We start from the raw sequence: 15,349 nt of genomic DNA, 5'->3' as shown, positions 1-15,349 counted from the left end.
TCTTCTTCAGAGATACGCCTGTATCTAACTCGTACTGCCATGACTGGACATAATAAAGTGAAGTGAATCTATGATACTGGTGCATGTATAGTTCTGATGACATTATATAAAAGAAGAGGGGCGTTACAGAACAACAAACTTGAATTATTTAGGATCAAAGATACTTTTGCTACATACTTCACAGTGTGTGGATGAAGCAAAAATTCTCATTTAAATGCGTATGAATCGGGGTTCTCACCTTTTTAAAATAGAAATAACATTACGCCAATTTGAATGAACATGTTTGGAATTTGACTGCTCATACGCGAAAGCGAATGACTGAAATATCATTTTCCGCCAGTGCTAGCGAATTTGAATGACTGAAGAGCACGTGCCAATTTGAATCCCCGTTTTACGAATTCGAAAGGCAGATGTGCGAATTTCATTGATCGAAATGCTAAATTCAATGAACAAGCTGTGGTTTTGAATGACAGAATGTGCAGTGACGAGGATTTTCGCTATTAGAATAAAATTGAATGAAACTTTTATCAAATGGACTGACAAAAGTGCGAAATTGGCCGGGAAACCTATACTATCTATCAAGTTTTAGTTCCAGAATGTTAAAAAAACCCTCTTCGTCTACATATGCAATATTTTTTTTTTTTTTCATAAAGTGACAGCACAAATCACGAGATACAGTTGCTCCTGTCTTGAACACAAAACTCCATTTCTATTTCCGGAATTTTTTTTTCTCATTTGTATTAATATCCAATTATTGGAAACCAGTCCCACCAAAGCGTATTCTACTGTTGGCGCTTATCAACATGTGATGGGACTATGATATATGGACCAAATGTCATGAGGAAATTGAACTAGAATACAACAATTACAGTACATGTAAACAGTCTGAAGGAGGAAGAAGAACGAGGGCATTTCCGGTTTCGCAGAACATCCTAGAGAAAAGTGAGACGGGATTTTTTTTTTTTTTTTTCCGCAGTCCAAACATTTCTTTTTCCTTCTAGCAACAATTATTGTTGCTATTTCCTTGAAGGCTATTTGTCCTCGTAGTCAGGACAGGATGCACAATTTGAAATGAAAGAACATTAACTTTTGTTTTTCTTCGATTTGTTCATTTTGTAATTCAAGACATATGTTTTGTTTTGTTTATTTGTTTGTTGTTGTTGTTAGTTTTTTTTTTTTTTTTGGGGGGGGGATTAATAAAGTATACTTCGGACTGATATGTTTACACGTTTTCCACTCAAGTGACATATTAGAAAGTTTCGACTCGTTTCTGTGCGTGTGAATGTGTGTGTTCTTTTAATACAAAATGTGAATAAAAAAAAAAACATCAAAAAAAGAAAAGGTGTATAGAGAACTGAATTTTCGCTGGTTGAAATAGAAGTATAAATGTGACAACATTTTAGAGGTTCTGTTTACCATTGGGAGCAGTGATTGAAAAAAGAAATGTTTGAGATATCACGTGTGATGCACATATGCGTAGGTCAGTTGTATCATAGAACACCCTAGCCATATCAAAAATTCACATGAAAAGTAAAAATATAAGGTGATTTTCTTTTCTCTCAGGAAACCATAACTGTACAAGGATTAGTCAAGAAACATTATTATTATAACTGTTGTTGTGTATTTAACAATACTTCACATTTATTGTACTTTTTTCCATTGGTTGTTTTTACCCCTATCTCACATTCTAAAACCATTTTGACACACTAAATCTTGGGTTTGTATATATATATATATATATATATATATATATATATATATATATATATATACATATTACCTTAAAAATGCTTAATATCTGATAACATTATAAACTCCCCTCGTTATTTTTTTTTTTCAGGACCATATTCAAAGTTTCGCATCAGGCTTATTTTCAATACTACAGTGTGGTCTTTAATTATCCACCGTAACATCTCCAGTCCTGGCACTACAGCCTTATCAAGAGAGTTCTTTGGCTTTGTTTTGCCCTAGCAGTCATTATTAGACACTTGCCAGGGTATACTCATTACTTGACCTCTACGGGTTCAACAACATTGGTCAAGAATGGCATTAAACGATTGAATAGTAAGTTCCACTTTGAAGAACAGACCGTGCTGGAGTAATACACATAATTATTCTGTACAAGAACATACAGGCTTATTGACACTATCACAATGTTCTTACAACAGTTTACTGTGTGTCAAATGTTCTCTTTTGCAAATTCATTTGCAAATTCATTTGCCCGAAAATGTATCCCTTGTACTATTGTTGCTGCGTATCTTATATTTAAAGGAAAGGGACTCAAATATAAAAAGGGAAGGTTTCGTGTGTACTACAGATTCGAGTACACGGGTTCTTTAATTAAAAGGGTTTGACTTCTTCGAGCGATCACTTTCAAGTCTTACACAGGACAACTATGCTTAGCTACAATGAGCAACCGAAACTAAAAAGGAAATGTGACCTGGCGTGTATCAACAATCATGATGCGACCACTGGTTGAATATAAAGCGTTTTCACATTATGGTCCAGGAGTAGGGTCGGCGTTACTCGTATGATTAAAGGGCAAATCGTATTCTTTGCAAAAAGAAAAATAATTTACAATATTAGCGAGAGTAGTGACAATACGAGTGTTTTTCATACGCGAGCAAGTATTCGTTTAATAAAAAAAAAAATGTAAGTAAACTTTGATATTGTTTACCTAATGGGCAGTGCACAGAAAAAAAAAATGGTATCAAACTAAATCTAATGAATAAATATAACACGTCTTAAGATGGACCCCCTCCCAGAAATTAAGGCAAGCCACTGGCCTACACCCTTGCTTTCATTATATAAACAACAACAGCAACAAAATAAACAACAACAACAACAAAACTAACGTAATAGCATCTCCCTCCCAACCCAAGATTACACGTTAATACTGGTATTTGACAGTGACGCTGGGGTAATAATCACAACAAAGCAATCCAGAATAATGTAGTAGTGGCACCAGTAAAACCCGTACCCTTAATGAAATAAGATTAATGAAAATAACATTATCAATCCTCATCATAATCATCATGGTTGTCATTATTACTAATGCCATCAATGATATTGGTATTATCATCATGAACATTGTTATTAATAATTTAGTTGTTGAAGTTAGTAGTTTATAGTAACCGTTCGTACTGCGCGTTTTCCATTTTGTTTTGTTTGTATTTCAATTATGGCTTCGATTTTCAGAGTAACAGTTTATATTTTCCACCACTGCACTATGTTGAGACGCGAGTGGGTTCTTCCTGTTTGTTTTGCATTCCTGTGCTATTCAATCTTTCATCTCCGGAAGCATGGGAGGATGGCTAGTCCGAGTCACTTCGCTGCCCACCCGCGGGCATTCGAAAACCAAGAATAGCGCACGACAGCAACGTGTCAGCGAAAATGTCCATGGAAACGCTTGACTCCTGTCCAGTCAAGATTTTTCGGTTCTACTTACGTAGAAACGAATGATAAAGCTAAACACAATTCGTTACGGGGATTGTTGAATATAATTATCGCAACTGGGCTCAACTTCCCACTCCATGAATCCCCACAATAAAAATGACAGTATCATCTCTGCACTGGTGGAATAATCACTAGTCATAATAAGTAAGCACACACACACACACACACACACACAAACACACACACACAAATATACATAATATAAATATAAATAAATAAATATATGAAGAGTTTGTTTGCAAAAACCGATAAGTCCATATTTGCCAAATGGAGATATTTGCGATTAAAGGTCGAGAAATTATTATAGATCATTACACTACAGTACAGTAACAAAAACAAATTGAAATTTCATTGCTAAATGTTCAATGCAGCAAACTACCAGAACAGTAACAACCTGGCAAGCGTCTCCAGAAGTCAAGGATTACACTATTCCGGCAGCCCTGGTAACTGTTTTACTTACTTACTTACTTACTTTTATTTTTACTTTTCCGGAACGATGGTGTAGGACAGAGCCTGTTCATCGATCAGGTAGAGTTATCTATTGTTATCTATTGTTATCTATTGTTTTTGTCCCTTTGGTATCATCAGCATTATAAAGGCGATTGAGGTTAGTTCGTGTTTCATTTCCTTTCATATTTATGTAAGTCAAAGTATGTATGCATATTAACTGTCTTTGAAAGAAATGAATCTCGGATTAAAACACATACAACATACAAACACTATGTATGTGTATATATATATATATATATATATATATATATATGTATATATATATATATATATATATATATATATATATATATATATGAAGAGTTTGTTTTCAAAAACCGATAAGTCCATATTTGCCAAACTGAGATATTTGCGATTAAAATTCAAGAAAAATAAAGAAAATAACAAGAAAATTTTTGCTTCTTTTGACCATAACTTAAAAAATGTACCTTTATATGTAGTGACTAATATATCATTTAAAAGGTATTATTTTGTACTTTACGACAGAGACCGTACTTCAAAATCTTCAAAAATGGACTTGTCGGTGTTTGCAAACAAACTCTTCATATATATATATATATATATATATATATATATATATATATGTATATATATATATATATATATATATATATATTTCTTTATGTATTATTTTTTCATATATTATATTACACATATGTGACCCTGCATCACAAAACCAACAACCGTCGTCAGATATGAATTTTTAGCCAAGAGCATATTCTGAAAGAGCAGATTTTAAGCTTTGAAATAATGTATAACTCAAAATTAATGAAAGGGATTTTCATATCTAAATATTTGAAAGAAAGCACACACTCAGGAAAAGTGTGAACTGAGAAATGAGGCTCTGAAGCACAGAGTCAATTCTAGTGATTAATCTTTATCAAGCCATTCTAGCTGGGCGATGAATTGGACACAAAAAAAAAAAAATGTAAACTACTGGAGTAAAAACGGTGAAGGAATTATCAAGTTCAGCTGAACCTGAGCGTGCTTTATTAACGTATCCTGTCCATGATTAATGCCAAATTTCAAAGCAGTGGCGTCATCCTTTCTAAAGTTATTAGAGTTGAAGGTGAAGACTGTGTACATGGATTTCAAGAAATGAAAAGGGGACTCTAGAGACACACCTAATCACACTATTAAAAAAAATGGTGTTCGAGATAAACTGCTAAAAACATTCTTTCCTGTTCGTTATATGATCCCAAATTTCGCATAATGTAGGAGAATATTTTCTCTTTCAGAGAAAAAGTTGACCCATTTTCAGTCCTCACTCAAAATCAGTGCGTGCGACTTTTTGTTCATTTTGTAATGCACGGTCACATATAAAAGCAAGTAGAGTAATATGAAAGAAATAGAAATCTGTCATAGAGACATTTTAAAACATGGTTTTATTGATAAAAGATAATTGCTCATGGGAATACAGTATTCTTTTACATTTCACAAATTTCTGGCCAAATAATAAACAAAATGATTGTGACAAAATCAATGTACAGTGCACGCTCAAAGGTAGTGAAAGAAAGGTGAATAAATCAATTTTGTGGAACAGGGATGTCAGCAAATTGATGCTGTATGTCAGATGTGGGAATTCAGCTGCAGATTGTGAAACATAGCAAGATTTTCATTTCTTCTTTCCTTACCACAGCCCACTGCTTGGTTGCAATGTCGCTATATTACAGATGTATTACTAGATTGAACTTATTACAACTCTTATGTGCCACGGTTGCACGCCCGAGTCAGTCCGACTCGTGCTAAGTTCGCGTATTTTGCTCAAACGCACAAAGCCGCCCAAACTGGTCTACATATCGCCAAATGCGACAATACAATGAAAGCTTCACTGGCTTCCGCATTCCTCTTGGAGCTTGCACTGTGGTGTGATTGAATATCACGCCTTGTTCCCTCTTGTAAATTCTAAGATTCTGTTACTGCTCCTTGTGCAAAAGCCATGTCTGGACAATAGTGTAACTGGTGGTCATTTGAAAGAAAAATAATCATAGACTCGTCATAAAAAAAAAAAAAAAAAAAATTGAGATACCAATGCCTGGAATTTTCTCTACAATTCTGATTCTGACATGTCCAGCATTGATTAGAAAAAAACAAATAATCTCTCAAGGGTTACAATTTGAAAAATAAAAATATTAGAAATGTTTTCCAAAGCATGCTTGCGTTGCAGTCTCAAAAGTGGCACACAGGGAGCTTTAATACTCAGTGGCACTCAAAGAGTTAAACATGACATCATAAACTACTTAAAAACGATGATATGATATAAAAATATGACGCTTTAATAATAATGTTTTCAGCAACAATTATCATAAAACATAGTCCGGAATGAGTCTCCGTTCTCAAGGATTTTCCCAGTTTTTGTTCTCTTGCCGTCATATCCAGGATGTCGTTGAATGGAGGAAATGCATAGGGGCTACATTGAGTGTTATAATAATTACAAATCATATGATTTTCATCAGAACATGAAAAGAAAAATGCCTGTATGTTGTTCTTTTTTTTTTTTTTTGCTACATGGTAATTACATTTACACATCGAACACGTCTCTTTGAAACAAAGCTATCGCGGTGTGTTTACACATCAAACAAATTATGTGGTTAATTCCAGACATTAACCCTTGACCAGTTTGATACAAAGTCCATTCATGAAATTATCTGCAATCGTCCATAAAATCAATATTGCACAAGCACGCACACGCACGTTCACTCCCATGATAATTCTATGCATACACGTAATACAGTAACTTTTCTTATAATGGAACCGGATTTGTCCCTTTTTAACTTTTTGAGCTACAATACAATATCGCGGAAGCAACAGTTTGCTACTTTACATTTTCCAGCTAAAATGCATTAGTTTACGAAGTATACAGTCATAATCAAACACCGGGAACCTCTACTTATAAGCTACCCCCCCCCTCCTTCCCACCCTCCCCCCCCCCTAAAAAAAAAAAAAAAAAAAAAAAGTCTGGGTCAGTATTTAAGTACACCACTATTAATAGTGTATGAAACGTCTAATACCAACAGATCCGATTTGGGGTTTTAACAAGCGTTACTGTTGTTCCTTATCAGATCGAATTTTGAAAATAATTAATTAAGCAAAACATAAATTTGTAACATATTTGAGACTGATTTGATGATGAATGGCCATGGGGCTTAACGATTCATCTTCATTCCAAACAGTCACCGTATAGGGTAACTTTTAACGCTTAAACAGTCAACTCTAATGTCCGACTTTCTCATAAGCCTTGTTTTGGATTCTTTATCACTTATTTCGTTGATATAAGATTGAGTTGTCCAATAACATAGATTTTACTTCGCCTTAAAGGCTAATTATATCCTATTTACAAAAAGAACTTTGTTCCTAGTAAAAAGTAATAGAAGTAGTCGTTGCTGAAGTATTAGTAGTAGTTGTTGTTGCTTTTTAGTATTATTATTATTATTAGTAGTAGTAGTAGTAGTAGTAGTAGTAGTTGTTGTTGTTGTTGTGGTTGTGGTTGTAATGGTTGTTGTAGTTGTTGGGTTTTTGCGGATCATAAGTATTGTGTTTATGCATGAATGTGTGCAACGGCTACCTAACGACTGCCACGTATTCCTACCCTACTCAGTGTATGTCTTCCTACGGCAAATTCAAGGCAATGCGCCAGTCTGCGCACCCCGTCTGTAGATCCGTTGACTTTCTGTAGATAACTACTAGATGCATATCAATACAATGATTGTAATCCACAGGCAAGTGCCGATGATAAGGCCAGTGATGTTCCACCAAAACGCAACTTTTGACGAGCTCTGAGCGCCCTCCATGTCACCCATGAGCCAACGATCTTTCACCTGCAGCCAACATTAAAAATGGAAACAAAATGAAGAATGAAAAGACACGAAATATTGTAATAATGGAGTTCGCAATATATCAGCGCAATTGGATATTATATACCTGTAACGGGTTCAGTTCCATGAATATGTCAACTGAGGACTGCATTGAAACAGCACTAGTGGTTAATGCGCATTTCAAAAAGACAACAAGTTGGGTTTTATGATTGTCTGAATGCTAATATCTTATTTAATGTGAGTAAAAGTGCTTAGGAAAATAGGTGTAAATGATAGTGTGTGTGTGATCCTAGTGTCTAAAATCTTAAATTTTCATTTATTAAATTGTACGTCCATTTAATGTGATTATTTTATTTGTATGTACCCATATCTGTTTAACAGCAATTTTTGGGCATTTTACTGCATATGTATATATGATCAAATTAACCAAAAAAAAAAAAAAAAAATAGGTAGAATAGGGCAGGAAAAAGGAGTTTTCTTACAAAAGGCGCTGAATCCAGCTTAATCTGGCACATGCTTAAAAAAAGCTTTAATGAAACTGGCTGGCGAGCTTTTCTAGTTGTGTTGCTTTATAGAATAGGATGACTCACGTCATCTTAATCCTGCATTGTTAGCAGTAGAAAGGTTAATTTATAATCATGTACACTCTTTTGAAATAAAAATTATGTAGAAAGCAGAAGGGGAATTCATACCACTCAACACAATGACATTAAAAAAAAAAAAAAAAAATCTGTCTTTCACTGTTATTTCTTGTCCCCTAAAACATAATAGTGAATATTCATAATTACTCCCCAAATTTCTTTAAAAAAAAAAAAATCTCCATGTACAATAATATACTATTATATTGATTCATACGCACATTATAACTATACGTCGGGAATGAACTAAATGTGCTGTCTATAAATTCGTATACATTCGTACACACACTCCCTCTTCATTGCACTCCACGTAATTATGATACCAGTGTGACACCAACCTTTATGCCAAATACGATTGCAATGATTCCACAGAGTCGGCTGAAGAAGAAGAAGACAAGGATGGAGAGAATCATGTAGTTGTTTGGCATCGGACCTTGAGGATGCTGCCGGATAACCGTGGTGGTTTGAACGATAGGAGCTGTGGTCCCCTATTATGTCGTAGAGAAAAAAAATAATGTAAAAGTCATTCAATCGTAATAGAAACGATTAAAAATAAATAAATAAAATTCGATCGACCGTGTTGGAAAGAACACATGGTCCAAAAGTGTGTTTACAGTGTATTTTTATTCTTTTTTTTTAAACATAGTTGGCTTCGTGAATACGCTGGATTTTGTATTGTGATCATAATTACACACTGTTTTGTACCTTTTCACAGATTTTTCATAAAATTATGTTTTGTTTCACATTTTGGATGGATGATTCAAGATTTGTTCAAAGATATATATATATATATATATATATATATATATATATATATATATATATATATATATATATATATATATATAACCATTATATGTATCTTATACAGTAAAAGGCGAAGTTGTTGTTGCTGTTGTTGTCACGGCCTTATGTGTTTCCTGTTTTATTCCGGCGTTGCTGGTTTTCTATCTCCTCCCGAGCCGTCGGCTCCGGGCGGGTTCTGCTGCGACCGGTGCCGTCGGCCGCGGGAGAGTATCCTGCATCGAACGGCGCGGGTTTCGTCCCCACCCTTGCCGCTCCGCCTCCGTGTCGACGTCGAGGACGAAAAAGAAAAATTAATCAGATAGATGCATAATGCATTTTTGTAAGTGACGAAAGAGCCGAGCGTTTTAATATTCACCGATCCTGCGCTGGACTCCTACTTTCTCGATAGTGCATCTTTTAGCTTGCAGAGACAGTGGGATACTAAAGATGATGGGTGCAGCGAAATCCTTGAAATCTTCCGGCGGACACGCACGCACGTACGCACATAATGTATGCCCTACTCTCTCGGGTGGGTACGGTATGCCAGTGTGTGGCCTGCGCCTGTGTATGTATTGACGATGGTTACACGAAACACTATCTGCGTGCGCGTGATATGGACTCTCATATGGTATAATACACGGCGCGGTCATACAAGGGCATGTACAGTGACGTTCGCCATTGGCGTGCCCAAATGAAAACAACGAATGCTGTTATTTTATTGTATTTTGCACAACTGCAGGATACTATGCAGCACAGGTACGTCATTTAATTACTCTCAAGTCGGGTTTTATTGTACTCAGACTGTTTAGGACGGCTAAATATCCACTTAAATTTTGTCCTTGCCGATTGTATCCTTCTATATCAGATTACACGCGCCGCTGTCCATTCGTTCACTGCATAGCTGCTGTAAACATGAATATCCATAAGATGAGCGGACGTAGGGGAAACCCTGGCTTTGCCGACCGTGTTTTTTTTTTTCCAAGTGGAAATAAAATGGGTGGTTCTATGGTCCATCACACCAAGTTTTGGTGATAAAAATTAAAAAAAAGAGGTAGGAAATGAAGACAAAAATATTCTTCTTTCTCCCATAACGTGGGAAAAGAGTTAAAGAAAACATACGAACAAATCAACATTTCCGCCTCCCTATGTTGATCATCCCTATATTATAACTCTACTCTCTCCTCTCCCCTATATAATAATATAAACGTTAGTAATAATAATAATAAAAATGATAATAACAATAACAATAATACACTGAAATAATGATAAGAGAATAGACCAATGCAAATGAATGGGGAGGGGTGCTATTATCCATAACTAAGAGTGGACGAAAGAGATGCAAACAGGTACTGGATAGTTTGAGATTAACCTTGACATGACGGAAAAATGATTCACTATCCTTGACCGATAAACTTTTTTTTTTCTTAATTCCCTTGAGTCATCCCCATGTCAGTCAATTATATGAAATAAAAATAAGACCGAATGACTTTGATCTCCCCTCCCTCAAAATAACAAAAGGTCCTAATAATAATAATAATAATCATAATCATGATTACAATGATAAAAAAACAATAAACAGTATCAATGAGATAAACAGGCAGTTCTAGATCCATCAACCTAAGTTTTGATTATGAAAAAAGAAATGAGTGAGCAAATGAAGACGATAATATTCTTTGGGTATTTCTTCTCTCATAACGTGGTTGAAGAAATATTAAAGAAAAATACGAAGCCCTGGGACCAGTGGATTTCCATGGGTTTCAAATACTTATAAAACCTAATGACTATGATCACAATAATGATATAACAGTAGGGGCATAATAAGAATAATAATATGATAATAATAATGATGATGTTTAGTCTGAAACAGTTAAACGGGTGGTTCTATGATATATCAAAGTTTTGGTGATTACAAACAAAAAGGAGGGAACAAGTGAAGACGAAAATATTTTATTTTTCTCTCATAACGTGGGAAAAGAAATAGGAATGAAGAAAAAATGCGAGGCCTTGAGACCAGGCGTAGATTCCCTCGGATGCCTGTATGGATGCAAGAGCAGGGGGTATAATTAATATCAAAGTCATAGTGTCAATAGTATCTCTCCGTTCCGACGGGAAGAATCTGTGGGCAGAACTTTCGGAGAATAAGAGTTGTTGGTAATTTTTCCCTGAATATTTGTTTTTGTTTTGTTTTCTTTTTTTTTTGTTCTGCCAGGGTGAAAATGTGTGTGTGTGTGTGTGGGGGGGGGGGGTGGTCATGGGTAGAAGAGAGCACAAGTAACGAAAGAATGAGAAAACTTTTCTTTTTATTTCATCAATAAAAATGTGCAAAATCTTATATATGAGAAAAAAAATAAAACTCCTCAGACCCGTGGATTTCCACGGTTGAAGAGCGGCTAGTATGTATATAATATATATATATATATATATATCGTCGCTGGGGCGACAAGACCTCGTATCTCAAAAATGTCAAATGTTCAGGAGAGCCAAAAAACATGGCGGCCAAAGCACTATACTGAATGGGATAGCCGTTCCTTTGACATGCCGTGGTGGCTTCATTTTTAGGGTAAGACAGCTGGGATTTGGACAGGACATCACTTAACCGATTATTTGACCACTAATGCAAAAAAGTCATTTTCACCAAAATTTGAGATACAAGGTCTTGTCACCCCAGCGACGATATATATATATATATATATATATATATATATATATATATAATATACATAATATAATTTAATTATTAATATACATAACAAATTTTAATTATTTTCATTATTTCATGCCTCTAACAATGACACTTTTTTTTTTGTCACAGAAGTATTGACATTTCATCATTAAAGTCAATTCCTCCATGTTTTGTTTGCTTTTCTGTTTCCGACTGACAATATGTATTTGTGCAGTGAATGTTGTATAATAAATTATTATACATATGTTATTTGTAGTACATATAATTATATAGTTACATATGTTATGTATGTATACACAGTATGACTGTTACGATGTATTTATGCATGTGTGTGTATATGTTTTCCATCTTCGTCTACCTGGCATACTCACATATGGAGAGGCGACAGTTATCACTTGTTGTCCACCGCTGTTGACTGGAGGTACAGAGTAACCAGGGGGTACCTGGTTACCCCCTTGATAATACGGAGCAGCACCCCCTTGAGGGTTTGGGTAGGGTGCAACAGCTGCAGGGGCAGGAGGGTAAGCTGGGTCAGATGGATTCCCATAAGGTAACCCGCTTGATTTCTCGTTATAGTCTGAAAGTGTAAAGGAATTTCTTACAATGCATCTATTGTATAAGTATACATATTTATTTTTATAGTCAGCAACTCACATCGTTAACTCTCAAGACAGTAAAACATTGACTCCAAATGAAAAGTATTGAATTGAACGAATGTAATAATTAAAAACAAATTCATTCTATGCCCCTAGACAGTGACCTAAGTCGACTAAAACTCCTAATCACATGGAATAAAGTATCAAATGACCCATTTTTCCAGCTATGAAGAAACATTGCCAATAAAACCTCCAAAAGGTGATATCCTGATATTTGATTTGCCGTCTTGAATATGAATATATATATATATATATGTGTGTGTGTGTGTGTGTGTGTGTGTGTTGTGTATTGTTCTTTGTCATGATAATCTATTCAAATGCAACTCGCTCCACTAATATAAAAGTCGATCATTGCATTGCTAGAATAGACAAGAGGGCCCAAACTTTTTGTGTGCGTGCGTGTGTCTGACTTCTGAAATGTAAACAGTGAAGAATGCAGGGAATACATTATTACAGTTATGGAGAAAAATGAAAAAGAAAACAAACAGATTAGGTTTTGGTAAAACAAACTACAAATCTATATCGCCTCTAATATCCAAAACAAAAATCGCATTCCTGCATCACAAAATCAACAAAAAAAGTCGCCAGACATAGGTTTTTGATTAAGGCAGATTCTGAAAGAGCAGACTCCAAGCTTTAACATGATGTATAACTCAATTCAAATGGACTCCGGTAACCTATCTGAATATTGGAAAGAAAGCACACACTCAGGAAAAGTGTGAACTGAGAAAAGAGGTTCTGAAGTGCAGTGTCTATTCAAGTGCTTAATCTTTACCAAGCCATGCTGGCTGTGCGATGAATGGGACAAAAAAAAAAAAAAAACAGGATGTAAACCACAGGAGTAACAACAATGAAGGGATTATCAGATTAAACTGAAATTGAGCACGCCTTATAAACACATTCTGTCCATAATCAATGCTAACTTTCAAAGCAGTAGCATCATCTTTTCAAAAGTTATGAGTGTTAAAAGTGAAGAGTGTGTACAAGGTTTTTAAGATATGAAAAGAGGACTCTAAAGACACACCTTATCACACTATTCTAACAAAACAAAACAAAAAAAAATGTTCGAGATAAACTGCAAAAAAAAAACAAACAAAAAAAAAAAAACACACACTTTCCTGCCCGTTTCATGATCCCAAATTTTAGCATAATGTAGAGGAAGACTTTTTCTTTCAGAAAATATGAAAAAGTCAAGATCGGCTACGTTGGCCTATTTCACCTATTTTCAGTCCTCATACAAAATCAGTGTGTGCGACTTTTTGTTCGTTTTGTGATGCACGGTCACAAATACAAACAGACAAAGAAAGAAACAAACACACACATAAAATACTCATCAAAATTCTTTATCTTGATGATATTATGATATTTTCTAGTCTAGAACTATATCGTTAATTCATTCAGGTTAAACTCCCATCGAAGTATTCTTGAATGTACCGTTAGTTTAAATGAAAGGTTACGCATCACATCATTATTTGTTTATTACATAATTATTGAATATAACTAGGCTTATAGATTAATCTGACAACATATTATTAAAAATATTTCAAAAGAGACTTACCGGTGGAAGACATGTTTGTATCCTTGAACAGAATGCAAAGAGTGAATAAAAGTAACTAGCAATATGGTACGGAGTCAGCTGAAGGGAGTAATCATGGGAAGGGTGTAGAGGCCCGTCATTCTCTTCACGTCAAGATATCCTTTCATATCTGTTGTCCTTTGACTCTGCGTCAAACATATTTCTGTCAATCATTAGCAGATTGCTTGTTTTTGACGGTCCTCATTTTGATAAGTTATTTTAAGAGGGGACGTAAGAATCCTCTTCAAGAAGGCGTGTGTCGAATTTGAGAAACATTAATTGTCTTACACAGCCTACAGTTGTGTACTTTGGTCCCAAGCTGGAAAAGAAGAATGTGAGGGTGCCCAAGGCAACCATTTTTTCGTTTGTTTGGGTTCTTTGTTTTGATTTCACATATTGTTGGATACAATATCCCTACCAATTAATATATCGCGGACTCTGTGTTATGCAGAGTCAGTTGCTCGTTGTTAATTTAACTACATGTAGGACCTATCGCTCCTGCCGATAGTAATATTTACTTGTCACAGTTAATGACTGCAAAAAAAGTATATATAATTATATATATAAAGAGCTTTCAACCAAAAGGTGTTAAATTCAAAGATAAAATGTTGGATTCAGCGCCTTTTGGTAGCAACCTCTTCATATATACACATATGTTATTAGAAATTATGTTTAGATTAAGGTAAGGTAAGATAAGGTATTTCAGGGCTTTTTACACTTGTGTTTCTTAAACCCCGGACTTTCTCTGACCCAGGATTATCGTTAGTCCCGTACCAATTTTTCAGCTTTTTACACTCGCCAATTAGTCCCGTACTACTAGTATCTCTTGTCCGGGGCTAAGGAGAAAACTGACGTTTTTACACTCGTATTTCTTAGCCCCGGACTTTCCAAACCACATGAATATTCATAATTACGCTGTGTACTGTACATGTACACGCACGCACCGGCAGCACTAGATTACCTCGTTTCTGATTGGTCAGTGAAGGTCGGACTTCGTCTCCGTCGCTTAGCCCAGGATTCTGCCCCCCCCCCCCCAATTTTTTCGTTCTGTTTACACTCACTTGCTTGGCACCGCAATTGCGGTGCTAACCCCTGCTACTTTGCAGGGCCAGATAGTACCGTACTATCGGTGGGGCTAGCCCACTTTGGCAAAAACGAGTGTAAACAGAAAGTGGGCTAAGGATAGTCCCGTACCAACGGTGGGGCTAAGCCCCCCCCCCCCCCTTAGC

At 35.5% G+C, this 15,349-nt stretch overlaps 1 protein-coding gene across 1 annotated transcript; it reads right to left on the bottom strand.

Annotated features, from left to right (window-relative positions):
• Nucleotides 1-7,514: 7,514 nt before the first annotated feature.
• LOC140226489 (interferon-induced transmembrane protein 3-like) lies at nt 7,515-14,120 on the bottom strand. The gene is made up of 4 exons (XM_072306957.1): nt 14,103-14,120; nt 12,260-12,465; nt 8,758-8,907; nt 7,515-7,784 (listed from the first exon to the last, which is right to left on the bottom strand). The coding sequence occupies exons 1-4, from the start codon at nt 14,113-14,115 to the stop codon at nt 7,650-7,652; spliced, it is 504 nt and encodes a 167-aa protein (XP_072163058.1). The 5' UTR covers nt 14,116-14,120; the 3' UTR covers nt 7,515-7,649.
• Nucleotides 14,121-15,349: the final 1,229 nt, after the last annotated feature.

This window comes from Diadema setosum, chromosome 3 (genome assembly GCF_964275005.1).
Source record: "Diadema setosum chromosome 3, eeDiaSeto1, whole genome shotgun sequence".
In the NCBI taxonomy this organism is placed as follows: Eukaryota; Metazoa; Echinodermata; class Echinoidea; order Diadematoida; family Diadematidae; genus Diadema; species Diadema setosum.
The sequence above is the reverse complement of the archived record's forward strand: the minus strand, read 5'-3'. Positions and strand labels throughout refer to the sequence as shown.

Excerpts from the sequence above, each read along its gene's own strand:
- LOC140226489 (XM_072306957.1), bottom strand. Across the intron at positions 8,908-12,259 it reads TAACTGTCGCCTCTCCATAT|GGGACCACAGCTCCTATCGT; the intron begins GTGAGTATGCCA and ends ACGACATAATAG. Across the intron at positions 7,785-8,757 it reads CAATCGTATTTGGCATAAAG|GTGAAAGATCGTTGGCTCAT; the intron begins GTTGGTGTCACA and ends TGTTGGCTGCAG.